The 14,614-nt window shown below is 43.2% G+C and overlaps 1 protein-coding gene across 3 annotated transcripts in view; it reads right to left on the bottom strand.

Moving 5' to 3' along the window:
• dicer1 (dicer 1, ribonuclease type III) overlaps positions 1–14,614 on the bottom strand; it is a 33,918-nt gene that overhangs the window by 6,202 nt on the left and 13,102 nt on the right. For all 3 annotated transcript variants that reach the window (XM_036151148.1, XM_036151150.1, XM_036151149.1), the window contains exons 18-27: positions 11,117–11,330; positions 10,877–11,030; positions 10,614–10,796; positions 9,184–9,289; positions 8,894–9,069; positions 7,245–7,857; positions 3,464–3,616; positions 2,739–3,362; positions 758–1,013; positions 407–675 (exon numbers count right to left, since the gene is read on the bottom strand). In XM_036151148.1, the coding sequence (XP_036007041.1) occupies positions 407–675; positions 758–1,013; positions 2,739–3,362; positions 3,464–3,616; positions 7,245–7,857; positions 8,894–9,069; positions 9,184–9,289; positions 10,614–10,796; positions 10,877–11,030; positions 11,117–11,330 (2,748 nt within the window). The remainder of the gene's footprint in view (positions 1–406; positions 676–757; positions 1,014–2,738; positions 3,363–3,463; positions 3,617–7,244; positions 7,858–8,893; positions 9,070–9,183; positions 9,290–10,613; positions 10,797–10,876; positions 11,031–11,116; positions 11,331–14,614) is intronic.

The following is a 14,614-nucleotide window of genomic DNA, read 5'->3' as shown; positions in this document are numbered from 1 at the left end:
GGATATAAATTAGTGGCCATATCTGCATTTTCTATACTGAAAAAAAATGATGAAATGTAAATTAAATTGTCAACTGACAGGAAGATAAACTGAAAATTTCCCCAAACTTTGTGTTTTTAGGTTTTAAATGACTGAGAATCATTGAAAACAGAGTCAACACAATGAAGCACAAAGATTTTTTTTTTCCAGCCTCGCATGTTTGTTGTGTTTCCTGAGGCAGGAAAATCCTTCCCAGGAACAACCGGAGCAGATCGCATGCCAAGTTATTCATTTCCAGGCAAATTAAATCCAAATGCCTGTTGTTCTCGGCCCTGACCCCTCCGGGATACGAAGCGGATCCGAGCCAAGAGCTCAGCTCGGGTTTCTGGCCGAGGGCCTCCGTTGTTTTCCGGCGAGGCGGACTCACCTCAGAGTCCATGCCCTGCATCTCGTCCTTCTCCAGCTGGAACTGCACGAAGTCGTCGATGACGTGGAACAGCTCGGGGGAGATGGCCTTGAAGAACTTGTGGTAGTCGTACTTGACGGCGAGCGAGGCGAAGATGGTGTTGTTGACGAGCGCCGAGCGCAGGTCGGTCAGCACGCCGGGCGAGTGCTGCCGCGGGTCTTCGTAAAGGTGCTTCGTTATGAGGTAGTCTAAGATGGCGTCGCCGAGAAACTCCAGCCGCTGGTAACAATCTGAGGACAGAGGCGGCGTCAAACACCCGCGTTGGTTGAAGGCGGGACCAAAAGCCGCCACCGCCGCCGCGCCGGGCCTCACCTGTGACGGTGTTGTAATGGTAGGAGGCGTGGGTGAAGGCCTGCAGCAGGTACGCCTTGTTCTGGAACGTGTAGTTGATCTTCCTCTCGAAGTTCTCGAAGCCCGAGATGAGGTGCTGCAGCGTGCGCTCTGCGTCGGGGTGGCTCAGCATGCAGCGCGGCGGGATCTTCAGCCAGCCGTACGCCAGCTCCACGGCCGCGGCCCCGACGCCGGGGGGCAGCGGTGCCAGGCGAGGCCCCCTCTGCACCGGCAGCACCTGCAGAGATCAAGAAACAGAGGAGAGGAAACAGGAAAGGTTTAGATCAGTGGTTTTAAAACAAATGGTGATGATGAAGGCGACGCGCACTGCAAAAACGAAACTTAAAATAAGTAAAATGTTCTTAAAATCAGGGCTTTGAACCAGTTCAAGGAACGAAAACGAAAACCGGAAATTTTTTGTATTTTACAGGGAACAGAAACGAAACCGGAAACGTTATTTTTTTATGTTCTGGAACTGGAACACTTATTCAAAAATAATGGTAACCGGTTAATACCCGTTTTATTTCGTTCCTCAAAGTTTTCGTTGCCTAATTAACTAAAAAAAAAAAAAAAGAATTATTTTCCTGCGCACGTTACCATGACGGCTGAGGTTCACTTCCTGTGTGACATCACATCACACATTCGCTGACTGAATGGAGAGAGAGCGGTGTCTCCACTAGAGCTACACATCTTAAATAAGAGGTAAATCACGATCCATCGTTAAGTAAAACGCTCGTTCCAAACACAATATCAATAGCTATATTTGTCAAAACGAAAAGAACGAAATTAACCGTTCCGGGAACAGTATTTTTTTGTTCTAAACAGTTCGGGAACGTCAATTTATTGGTGAAATCTTATAACTGGAAACGTTATAATTCCGTTTCTGTTCGGAACGAACCGATTGGGGAAAAAATAAATAAATAAACAAATCGGTTCAAAGCCCTTCTTAAAATTAGTGCATTTTCCTTTATTTGAGCAGGTAAATAAGATGATCTGCCAATAGAATAAGATTTTTGCACTTAAAATAGGAACAATTCATCTCCATCAACTTATTTCAAGTGCGTTATATCTAATTTTCTTATTTAAAGGGGTCAAAATACTCACTCCATTGGCAAAAAAATCTTATTTACCTGCTCAAATCTAGGACAAAAACACAAATTTTAAGAACATTTTCCTTATTTTTAGATCTGTATTTGCCGTGCGTGGCTACAGGTGGGTCAGGAAACCGCTGACTTTGGCACACAGACGTAGTTTATCCACAGTTCCCCCTGAATTCTGACACCAGGGTTCCTACAGCATAAGGCAAGTTAAATTCAAGACTTTTTAAGACTTTTTAATGCCACTTGAAATAAAAAGTTAAGACCAACTTCGAGATAAACAAGATAAACCTGGTTGCGACAACTTCACCCAAATGTTTATTTTAAGATAAAACATTACTTTCTGACCCAGTAGACATGTTTAAAATGTTGAAAAACATTCCATATAGGAAGAAAGCTAAAAATAAAAAACACACAAATAACAGATATATTTTTAACAACTACAGAACTGAATTCACAATCTGTTTTGTTCCCTACTAAAATAAACTATAAACCAGTTTTAAAAACCACAACATAAGCAGTGCCAACTCTTTTTCCCAGCTATGGTCCAGCCGCAACAGTTTTTATTGGTTCTGCTATCGGGACGGAACCAATAATGGTTACATTGAGCCGTTCAGTAAATTAAAAAATATCTAATTGTGTCAATTATTTTTCTGTTTGGTAAGGATTACAAAATTAAAATCCTAATTATGACCTGGTAACAATTTTAAGACTTAAGAAAGACTGATTTAAGACATTTTAATGCCAATTAAGGCCTTAGTTTTATGTTACAGAATTCAATGCCTTTTAAGACTTTTTAAGGATCCGCGGGAACCTTGTGACACCTCTCCTCACACGTCTGCCCAGGTAGCGGCGCCCCGGCTCACCTTGAGGCCCAGCGAGCAGAGGAACATCTGCGCGGCCCTCTCCCCGCAGCTGGTCAGGTAGCAGCCGAGCAGAGCCTCCACGCAGTCGGCGATGCTCTTGTCGGCGATGCACTGCTCCGTGTGCAGGTCGTAGGAGATGGACTGCTTGCCGAGCTCGGTGCCGCAGTTCTCCTCGGACGGGTTCCAGAAACCCACCACGAAGTCGTCCTCCTCGCCCGCCTTGCTGGGGTCCAGGTAACACATGGCGTCCCACGAGCTGTAGTCGAACTCCTCCGCCGCCGACCCGCAGTGCGAGTGAGCGGCGGGCTTCTTGGGGGCCTTCCAGTCATAGGGGGCGTCCACGGAAGGGGAGGAGCCCGGGGCCGGGCTGAGCGAGGGGCCGAAGCTGCCGAGCGAGATCTTCTTCCCGAAGGCCCCGGACCCCAGCAGCATGTTGTCGATGAAGCGGATGTGCTCCTTGTAGTACTCCAGGTCGTCCTCCATGTTGACGTCGTCCTTCGGCTCGTCCTTCAGCATCAGCTCGTCCTCCTCCTCCGCTGCGTCGTCATCGTCGCCCTCGTCGTCCCGGTCCTCGTCCTCGAAGTCGTTCCCGGACCTCCCGTTGGACACCAGCTCCTCTCGCGCCTGGATAGAAAAAGGACGGGGAAGCGGCAAGCACAAGGTGAGACAGCGGCGGCGGCGGGAACGGCAGAAACTCGCCCGCTCCGTCAGAAAGGAGGACCGACCTCCTCCGAGTCCACCCTGTCCGAGCCGCTCTTGTCCTGGTTCACCACGTATCCGGGCGGCAGCCAGTTAACGGGAGGGTCGAAGATGGACACCACCATCCTGCTGGGAAGCCCCTTCTTCTTCCCCAGACGGTACAGGTTACAGTTGCTCACCTGGAGGTGGGGGGACCAGAAACGGTTATTTATTTATTTGAATTAGGACAGTGCACATTTATCAACATGTCAGCATAAAGCATCAATGTAAATATGCCAGAATTAGCACAACAGCTAATTTGCATCCACCGTCCTAAGGCAGGTCAGAACAGTGAACATTAAACAAGACACTAAGGAAAGAGAACCAGGGATCCCACACCTTGGTGAACATCAAATTCAAGGACCTTTCAAGGACTTTCCAGGACCAATTTCCTCAAATTCAAGGACCACACGTGGCGGCATTTACCTACTGTGACCGCTGAATAGGTCATCATATTTTAATACAATGCAAATTCAATAAAAGACTAAACGGCATAGAAGTTGTTGGGTCAGAAGCAATGCAAGAAAGTGGACTTAATTTATAGCCTACATTGATATTGATCATATTCATAGCCTACATTTATATCCACAGTACATGGCTATGCCATACTACATTATATATAAGATGTACATTAGCCTACCGTTTCATGGAATTTTATGGAAAAAAGTGCAGCATTGAGATGTTCAGAATTATATCAATTTGTTTCACTTACTTTCATCTATGATTAAGCTAGTTTTTGACTTCTGTTTAAAGTGCCACGGTTGCCAGAAAGCTGCTCAGAGATACATTTAAATCATTCTCAGGCTTTTCTTACCTTTGTTAAAGACACAATTTCAGTGCATTCAAGGACTTTCAAGGACAAGGTGCTTTTTTGGCTGTTTTCAAGAACTTTCAAGGGCCTTGAATTTATTTTTTCAGATTCCCAAACTTTCAAGGATTTCAAGGACCCGTGGGAACCCTGGAGAACAGAGTGGACGCAAACACACTGCAAAAATGGATCTAAAAATAAGTAAAATGTTCTTAAAATTAGTGTTTTTGTCCTAGATTTGAGCGGGTAAATAATATTATCTGCCAATGGAATGAGTATTTTGACCCCTAAAATAAGATAATTAGACACCCTGCACTTGAAATAAGATGATTGAGATGTATTGTTCCTATTTTAAGTGCAAAAATCTTATTCTATTGGCAGATCTTATTTACCTGCTCAAATCAAGGAAAAATACACTCATTTTAAGAACATTTTACTTATTATTTATAGTTCCGTTTTTGCAGTGCAGTTAAGATGCCAATAACATAAAATCACAATAAAATTAGGTTAACAGGCCAATGGAAACAGATCGATTTACCTGTGAACACATGTCTGGTTAGTTTTCAACCGATGTTTCATGGAGATTTTATAACTTAATTAGGCAGAACAGCCCCTAACATGAGCTGGCAGTGTGTTCCATAACTGTGCTCCTCTGATGGACGCAACCATTTGGCCAAATTTGGTCCTACGCTGCTAACATTACAATCTCCTCTGGTTAAAGCTCTGGTGTTTATTCTAGTAATGTGTTGTTTTTTTGCTTATAACATCTGTTAGAGGAGGAGGAGGAGGAGGAGGAGGAGGAGGAGCAAGTCCATTTAAATCTTTAAAAACAAGACACGCATCCAGAAATATCTGATGACGTTCAAAGTCTAAAATGTTGTACTTACTTAAAATGTTACAATAATGATAATGTACAGGCTTTTTAACCAAGAACTTTCAGAGTTTTCTTGAAGAGAGACTGTAGGGGTTTCAGAATAGCCTCTGAAGTGTGAGACCATGTGGTATTGCAGTAGTTTATATGGCTAAATATCATGGCATGCATAAAGGTTTTTGCTGATTCAGACATCAGAGAGGGTCTTATATGTTTAAAAGTTTGAAAGATTAAACCTAATTATATTTGAGATTCTCTTTAAATATCTTGGAGTGGTCTTTGATTCTAATTTAAACAGCATGTAAAGTGTTCAACCACATCCAATCTCTATCCATTGATTAACACAGATGGTTCATCACCCTCTATGTATCAAAGAGGGCTCATTGTGCCGTATTCAAAATAAGGCGCGCTGTGCTGTAAGTGGTTATGAATTAAATGACAAAAATGTAAACTTCATCGTGGACAACTTTTTGTTTCGGATCTAATCTGCGGTTTGTTGCGCTGCTGCGGCCTCTTTTTAAAAAAAAAAAATATTTTTGTCTCTAGTATGATATGTAATTAAAATACATGGTTCAGATATTTTCGGATTAAACAAATGCAATAATTCTCAGAGCCCTCTTCATAACAGCGTGTCTTTGTGATGGTCACAGACAGAGAAAATAAGGTAAATCAGTTTTGCAGCTGAGCTAAGCAGAAACACACACTGGTGGTTTTTAATAATGAGCATTACTAATTTATTGAGGCGTGTTGCATTTATTATAATCGAGTTAGGTCTGCACCAGTTGGCATCCAGCGTTCCGCCTTGACTTGTGGTGCATTTCGAAAAAGCCCCCTGCGATAAGAGGAGGTTTTTTGTTTTGCGTCTTTTGCTTTGTTTGTCACTTGGGTGTTGAATTGTATTTGTTTCATTTTAACTTAAATTGAAAGAGTCAAACCCTTAAGATGTAGGCAGGGGTCCTAGAGCCATTGAGACACTGATACCATAGCACCGGAGAGAACAGTAGCAGCTTCACTTTTAGTTTGTGCATGGACATATAGTCCAGTGTCATCAGCATATAATTGCATTTTTACAGTTTTGCAGATGTTGGGTAAATCACTGACATAAAGGCTGAATAAAATTGGTCCGAGTATTGATCCCTGTGGAACTCCAGCAGAGCAAGTGAGGAAGGTGGACTGTGAATGATCTATTTGAACTGCTTGTTTTCTGTCAGACGGATATGATTTCATCCAGCAGATGGCACTTTTAAAAAAAATTAAACTGAGTTAACTTAGCCAGCAGACAGCAGTTAGACTCACGCTGGATTGAACTTAAAACTTTCCTTTTTGACAAAACGTATAACTAGAGTGACTGAGCTACCTTTATAGTTTTACTGCTATAGGCTTAGGCTACTGGAGGATATCAGGATCTAATTTTCTTATTCTATAGAGTTCTATTGTTCTTCAATTATGCATTACTGTTGTCATTTCTGCTTTAACTTTCTGTTCTCTCCCTTTTATCTTCATAGTAGGTACACCTGGTCTGGCGTTCTGTTAACTGTGACATCATCCAGAGAAGACGGCTCACTCGCTACTACCATCTAATGTAGAACAGATTACTAGATCAATGTGTGCTTCTGTGCTTTTTTGTTTCTCTTGTTGTGTCTCTGCTCTGTCTTCTGTAACCCCCAGTCGGTCGAGGCAGATGACCGTTCATACTGAGCCCGGTTCTGCCGAAGGTTTTCCTTCCCGTTAATGGGGAGTTTTTCTTCCCTCTGTCGCTTCATGCTTGCTCAGTATGAGGGATTGCAGCAAAGCCATGTACAATGCAGACGACTCTCCCTGTAGCTCTACGCTTCTCCAGGAGTGAATGCTGCTTGTCGGGACTTTAAAGCAATCAACTGGTTCCCTTATATAGGAAATTTTTGACCAATCTGTATAATATGATTGAACTTGACTTTGTAAAGTGCCTTGAGATGACATATTTCATGATTTGGCGCTATATAAATGAAATTGAATTGAACTTCTGCTGAAACGGGGACATCTCCACACGTTACTTATGTGACCTGGCTCCTGGGATCTAAGGACCCACGGTGATGCCGGTCGGCCTCACCTTTTTGCTGCGCATGTAGCTGAGCCTCCCTTCGTGTGCGTCGGGGTAGGTGCAGAAAAGGTAGGTGGTTATGGCGTGCTTCAGGAAGGAGTCCCCGAGCATCTCGAGGCGCTCCAGGTTGAAACCGTCGCTGGCGTTGGACAGAGTCAAGGCCTGCAGAATGAGGCCAGGGTTGGGGCCCAGGTTCCTGGGGGAGTCCAGAGCCTGGGGCCCGGCGGTGAGGTCGGGGGAAGGTGCTGTGTGAGTGCAGTCTGAGGTAGCTTCATTCATGTGGTGTGAGGTCCTCCCGGAGGTACATTCATGGCTGGGCTGAGGAGGACTGGAGCTGAGGGGCGCCTGCACAACAACTGAGGTAGCGTCGTGTTTCCATTCGGAGCTGCCGTCGCAGTCTTGGCAACTGTCACGTTGGTGAAGGTGCTCGTCTCTGTGGTCGTCGTTAGTGCCGTTAGTTAGGTTCCCCGCGCGGGGCCCGTCTGCCTCGTGGCTGCTGGGAAGCGCTAGGAAGGTGAGATTCCGGTGCTTGCAGTCCGCGTCTTCGCTGCAGGGTTCGGGACAGGAGCTGAACGTTTTTATGTCGATGGATCTCTTCCAGCCAAAGTCCAGGTTTGGATACCTGCAGACGGAGGAGCCCGGCGTTAGAGATCGGAAACAGCTGCAAGTTTTCTGGACCAGCGCAGCTTTCCTGAAACCTCTCAACAGAGATCAGAGCATCTCTGATGTACAAGTTCAAGAAATTACAATATAATTAAAACCAAAATGTAGTTCAGTAATCATATATCACATAGATTCATTACACTCAGACCGAAACACCCGAAGCATTTAGATGGTTACAGCTTTGCAGATTATGAAAACTCACAAATCAGACGTCCAGCTGTTGGGTGAAAGATTCATAAGCCGTGGGATGTCGAATAATTGATACCTCAATATCATTTATACAAAAAAATTGTTTAAAGATATTCATTTGCATCAAACAATTTAAAACATACTGACCCAATTTACACACATTTACCCAAATTGTCATACTTTTCCACTGACTGCAGCGCAGGGAAGTACATTAAAGTCTATGATTCATATATATATATATATATATATATATATATATATATATATATATATATATATATATATATATATATATATATATATATATATATATATATATATATATATATATATATTAATTAAATAAAATGTGCATGGTATTACGTTTTTAATAGTTCTACACTGCAAAAACAGAACTAGAAATAAGTAAAATATTCTTTAAAATTAGTGTATTTGTCCTTGATTTAAGCAGGTAAATAAGATGATTTGCCAATGGAATAAGATTTATGCACTTAGAGTAGGAACAATTCATCTCCATCATCTTATTTCAAGTGCCGGATGTCTAAATATCTTATTTTAGGGGTCAAAATACTCATTCCATTGGCATATAATATTATTTTCCTGCTCAAATCAAGGATAAATACACTAACTTTAAGAACATTTTACTTATTTTTAGATCCGTTTTTGCAGTGTACCGGGTGAACACCAGGTGGCGTAAGTTCTCCTCTCACAGCTACTGAATATGAGCTCTCACAGATCACAGAGCAGAGCCACAGTGGAGGTCAAACCTAAACGACAGATGGGTGGGGGTGGCTCGGCCGTGTCACCTGAAGTCAGGGGGGAGGGTCTGCACCCCCACTCCAGCCTCGGTGGCAGTCTGGGCTCGCAGCTCCTCAGCCGTCAGCAGGCAGTGGAGGCGGTACAGGATGCTGGGCAGACACACGGCTTTCCTCCACAGGGAGGCGGGAATGGGGTGGATGGCACACAGCTCCGGAACCAGGATCTGACAGCACAAGGGAACAAGTTGATTCGTGCACACAACTCTCAACACACACACACACACACACACACACACACACACACATACACAGAGAACAAGCAGAAATGCAGATTTTACCTGTTTGTTCTGCAGACTCTCCCACTTGGCCTTCCTCTTCTCCGCGCTGCTCAGAGGCAAAGCTTTCCCCTTCTGGTTCAGGTGTCGAGGAGTCAACAGGTTCAGCCTGAGGAGAGCGGAGACCCAATCAACTGAAGCTCAAACAGGATGAGGAGTTTTCACCTTCATGCGTGATAGTTTTGAGATGGTTAAAACAGCATGAAGTCAATGTTTCCTGACAACGATCCCGGGGATGCCTGCAGAGAGCAGGGTGCTTGCTCTTTTTCCAAATTAAAATTCCAGACTTTTTTAAAACTGATATTTTTTTTCCCAAGACCTTAACTTTATGTACTTGTATACTTGTGTGCCTACTGCCTACTTCATTGGCTGAGATTGTACAAACTGTTTATTAGAAATGTAAATTTTTATAGGCTAGTATTCAATGAATAAATGCATTATTCACAGTAAATTATGCTTTTACTGATGAAAACGTTTCAAAACATGAAAATCACAAGTACATGAATTTCACATCAAACAAGTGTTTGATTCCATTAGGCTAATACAGTACGTGACCAGTTAGTAAAATTATAGTTTTATAGCCTACCTTCCTATTTCTCATTTCACAATGCCTTTGAGCATACTGTAAAATTCTACCACACATTTTTTTCCCCATACTTTATTAAGACTTTCACACAAAATTCAAGACTTTTCAAGGTTTGGAAAACAGTGTTTCAAAATTCCATACTTATTAAGACTTTCAAGACTTGCGCAAGCACCCTGAGAGAGGCTCCAGAAATTTTAAGACCCCGGCAGCAGGTTGAGGGTGCGGACTCCACCACCCACTCTCCACTCAGTGGAGCATCTGTGGGACGTCTGAGGCACAACTTCCAGGATTTACAGAACCTTCCAAAAGTATTCATACACCACAACCTTTCCCACATTTTACAACCCAAACTTCACTGTTTTAATTAGATACATAACAAAAAGTAGTGCATAATTATAAGCAATGAAAACAACATTCTACAAGTTGACTAAAAAAAAAAAAAAAAAAAAAAAATCCAATGTGTTTTTACTCATAGATATAAATAAAATCCAGTGTAACCAACAGCATTTAGAGAATAACAACTAAGTCTCAGGATAAGGGATGCAAAAAAACACGGGCAAAGTTGCTCCTTCTGCGTTTATTCCCGTTGACTGCTATTCCAAACTAGAGTAGGAGTGACCCATCCAATATGGCGGCGACGCAGGAAGCACTCCAGCATGTAATGAGGCGTCTACATATATAATGTCTATGGTAGGGGCCGGACAGCATGATTTGAGAAGCATTGAAGTAAACCTTAGAGGTGGGAAATTAGGCTTATGTGATCCCAGGTTTACTTTCAGAGTCCGTACCGACTCATCTTTAACCCACAGCTTCTCGGACCAAACCATCAGACCCGAGTCCCGCTCACCTGGATGAGGTGTGGTCGACATCCAGCAGCGGCTGGTTCAGGTTGGACAGGTCCAGGTTGTACTTGGTTTTGTAGTACTCGGCGAAGGTCTCGTACTCCGGCGACGGGAACTTGCTGAGCGGCGTCAGGTCCGTGTAGACGTCGGCGACGTAGAAACGATGAGGCTGGTCGAAGTTGCGATACCTGCGGAGGAGGAGGAGGAGGTTTCACGTCTGCGTTTCACGTCGCCTCAGTGTGAAGCGTGCAGAGCAAAGCCGAGGCACCTTGGAATGATCACAGCATCCTGGTAGTCCTCCAGCTTGAAGATGAAGGGGTTCTGCTTGGTGTACTTAGTGGTGGGAATGCCTGTTCGGGCCTCAGACTTCTCAATGTCCTCCATGAACATAAAGTCCATATCCAGAGTGTCGGAGTCTCCAACTGATGCAGCGGACACATGGAGGAGGTTAGGACACCGACTCTGGGCGCAACCTGTGAGGAAGAGGAGGGCCTGGGGGAGAACTCACCAACATTCAGAGGTAGAACGCAGTAAGCCGAGTCAGCCAGCGTGGGCTTGAACTCCAGTGCAGGTTTCTCCAGGCGGAGGATGTGGGAGAAGATGTACTGATGCATGCGGGTGATGAGGTCCAGCTGGGCCGAGCTGAGCGCGAAGCCCGACTTCTGCAGCTCGATGGAGATGGTCACCTCGCCCGAGCGAGTGTACACGGGGAAATGAGGGATCTGCAAACCACAGAGACGAGAGAGAGAGGGGGGGGGGGAGAATATTTACAGGAATGCGTGGAATGGTGTAGGTACCAGATCGGCTCGGGCGCTTCCCGATGACGTCAATATATGGCAAATCCACTCAAACTACAGGACTGTCTCAGAAAGTTAGAATATTGTGATAAAGTTCTTTATTTTCTGTAATGCAATTAAAAAACATGAAATGTCATACATTCTGGATTCATTACAAGTCAACTGAAATATCGCTGATTATGGCTTACAGCTTAAGAAACCCAAATATCCTATCTCAAAATATTAGAATATTTCCTCAGACCAAGTAAAAAAAAATTATAACAGCAAAACAAAATCAAACATTTGAAAATGTCCATTAATGCACTCAGTACTTAGCCTCGTGAGACCATCCTGATCTCGCGAGCTTTCAAGGTTTCACTCGCAGATCAGTCTGGCTACTCTCCGTTAAAGAAAATTTGGAGCCGTTCACCAAACGAACGTCCAATCAGCGTTGGCTTTGAGGCGGGTTGAGGTGTGACGCAACGAGAAGCGCGACAGTTCAGTCTAAAGAACATGGCGGCTTCAGCCGATGAAACTAGCGTTAGCGCGGCTATCGAGCAAGTTTTATCGGAATTACAGAGTATTTCTCTGCTGAGCTAACGAGCCTTTACCTGCAGCAGCAAGAGTAGCTTGGCTTGTGGTTGTGTTTTCGTCGTCGCTCATAACAGAGCGACAACGAATCTGATTGGTTTATTTGGCCCGTCTATCACCAACATAGGCCAATCAGCTAACCAGTATTTTCGCCCCTTCCCAAAATTACTTCAACGGAAGGTTTCCAGATGGATATGCGGAGCAAATCTATCTGGCGGAGTCAGGTTACTCAGTAGTTGGTTGGGAATCCTTTTGCACAGATTACTGCATCAATGCGGCGTGGCATGGAGGCAATCAGCCTGTGGCATTGCTGAGGTGTTATGGATGCCCAGGATGCTTCAATAGCGGCCTTTAGCTCATTTGCATTGTTGGCTCTGGTGTCTTTCAGCTTCTTCTTCACAATACCCCACAAATTCTCTATGGGGTTCAGGTCAGGGGAATTGGCAGGCCAATCAAGGACAGTAATGCCATGGTCAGTACACCAGTTACTGTGAGAATCTTATGTCGTCTCTTAACCACTACCATACTTGTGATTTAGTTTACTGAACCAAGCTGAGTGTCTTTCAAGGCTCAGGAAACCCTGCAGTGTTTCGAGTTAATTAGACGATTCAAGTGATTAGTTGAATAGCATACTAGTATACTTTTTCATGATATTCTAATATTTTGAGATAGGATATTTGGGTTTCTTAAGCTATAAGCCATAATCAGCGATATTAAAACAATAAAAGCCTTGCGATATTTCAGTTGATTTGTAATGAATCCAGAATGTATAACATTTCATGTTTTTTAGTTGCATTACAGAAAATAAAGAACTTTATTAAAATATTCTAATTTTCTGAGACAGTCCTGTACATTATGCCCGCGGTCTCCATTTGTTACAAATCAATTTTATTTTGTTAATTTTTCGGTTATTTTCCAGTAACTTAATCCAGGCATGAAAACTTTTAACATCTTTCTGGAATGCTTCTGTGGTAGTCTGACAATTTAATCAGTAATTTTGCCGGATCAAAGTTACATCTTAAGAGAAATTTCCTTCCTCCAATTTTTTATTTTTTTTTTTAAGTTGTGAAGGGAAAATAAACCATAAACTCTTTTCATTTTTAATAAAAGTCTGCAGCCATTTTAATTTAATCACGGAATTCGTCACTTTAAGACCAATAACGTTTATTCCTCCTTTTTCTACTGATATTACTATGTCGTTCTTTCTGATCACATGTTTTTTATTATTCCAGATGAAATTGTGATGAATTTGATGAATTTTTTACTGTAGTATTTGGTATATTTAAGATATATGCTGGATAAATTTATCTGGCTATCCCTTCTGTTTTTTGTTAACAATATTCTTCCAAAAATTGAGCCAGCTGTCAAATATTTGTTGATTTTTTTTTTGTAAAATGGCTTGAATATTTGTTCTATAATTTCCAGTGTGGTCCTTGCTAATCATTATACCTAAATATTTTACCTCATTTTTATCAATTAAAGTGGGTTGATTATTATACATTTTCTATGTTCATCTTTAAGCCTGAAGCTTTTGAGAAAAAAGAAACCTCTAAATTAACTAAATAAAATTGATTCCTTACAAATGCAGACCGTGGGCTCTATGTAGTTTGTTTAAGTGGCGTTGCCATAATGTGACGTCATCGGGAGGCGCAGGAACCATGGAGAATTTCTTTGTAAAATTGTCCGTTTACAAACCGCAATCCCGCTCTCGAATAAAACCTACACCCCGCTATAATTACTTTAGTAAGCTGTCCAGACCAATCACAATGTTTTGTGCAATGGCGTACCGCGCACGTGACGTCACCGACTCAAGAGCAACGCCCCTTTTGCCGCTTAGGTAGGGCATACAGGTAGAGAACGCCCGTAGCAACCAGCTATTACACGCACAACAGAAACAGCGATATGACCGACTTTATAGCCGTTAAACTTTCCCAAGACGATGTCCCAGGCGCACGGATTACTGGTCGCACTGTCGAAGAACACACCAACCTTCAGCTCAAACGATGGCTTGAGGTTCGAGGGCTTAAAAAGACTGGAAAACTGGCCGAGTTGATGAACGGTAAGCTTTGTTTTTTTTTTTTCCTGCGCGGCGATCATGGCGTCGTCGGCCGTTTTTTTGTTTGTAATCACCGTCCAGGGATCGGTATATGTTTAATGTTTGTCTTATTTGAAATGTTTTTGAGTAAGCTAGCAGGGTATCATGTTAGCACCTGCTACCATGATAGCCTATATGCTACCATGGTAGCAGGCGCTTCATTATTAACATGTCGGCCACCAAAATACTCTTACCTTGACTTGATGTCGCTGGAATTGGGTCAGGATGTTCTTCGGTTGGGCCCTTTCCTCCGACAAAATGCTTGCTACATATGTAGGCCGACCGCACCGGTGTACCCAGCGCACACATTTCTCCTTGGCAGTCTTGAAGAAAACATCCTTCATATGGGGCCGATCAGCGTACCTCGAGTCGCTGTTGCACGTTCCATAGCAACAATGTTTAAAAACCATGGTCTTAGATTTGGAAAAAGCAGTCGTTTACCGAGTAAAACCTAGGCTAACGCACGTCTCTTTTACAGCGACACAGCGGCGGACTATGCAAGCTTGCCCTACTGCATACCACGTCATCGTGACGTTACGTTTCT

The sequence above is a fragment of the Fundulus heteroclitus genome, chromosome 19 (assembly GCF_011125445.2).
Source record: "Fundulus heteroclitus isolate FHET01 chromosome 19, MU-UCD_Fhet_4.1, whole genome shotgun sequence".
Taxonomy (NCBI): Eukaryota; Metazoa; Chordata; class Actinopteri; order Cyprinodontiformes; family Fundulidae; genus Fundulus; species Fundulus heteroclitus.
The sequence above is the reverse complement of the archived record's forward strand: the minus strand, read 5'-3'. Positions and strand labels throughout refer to the sequence as shown.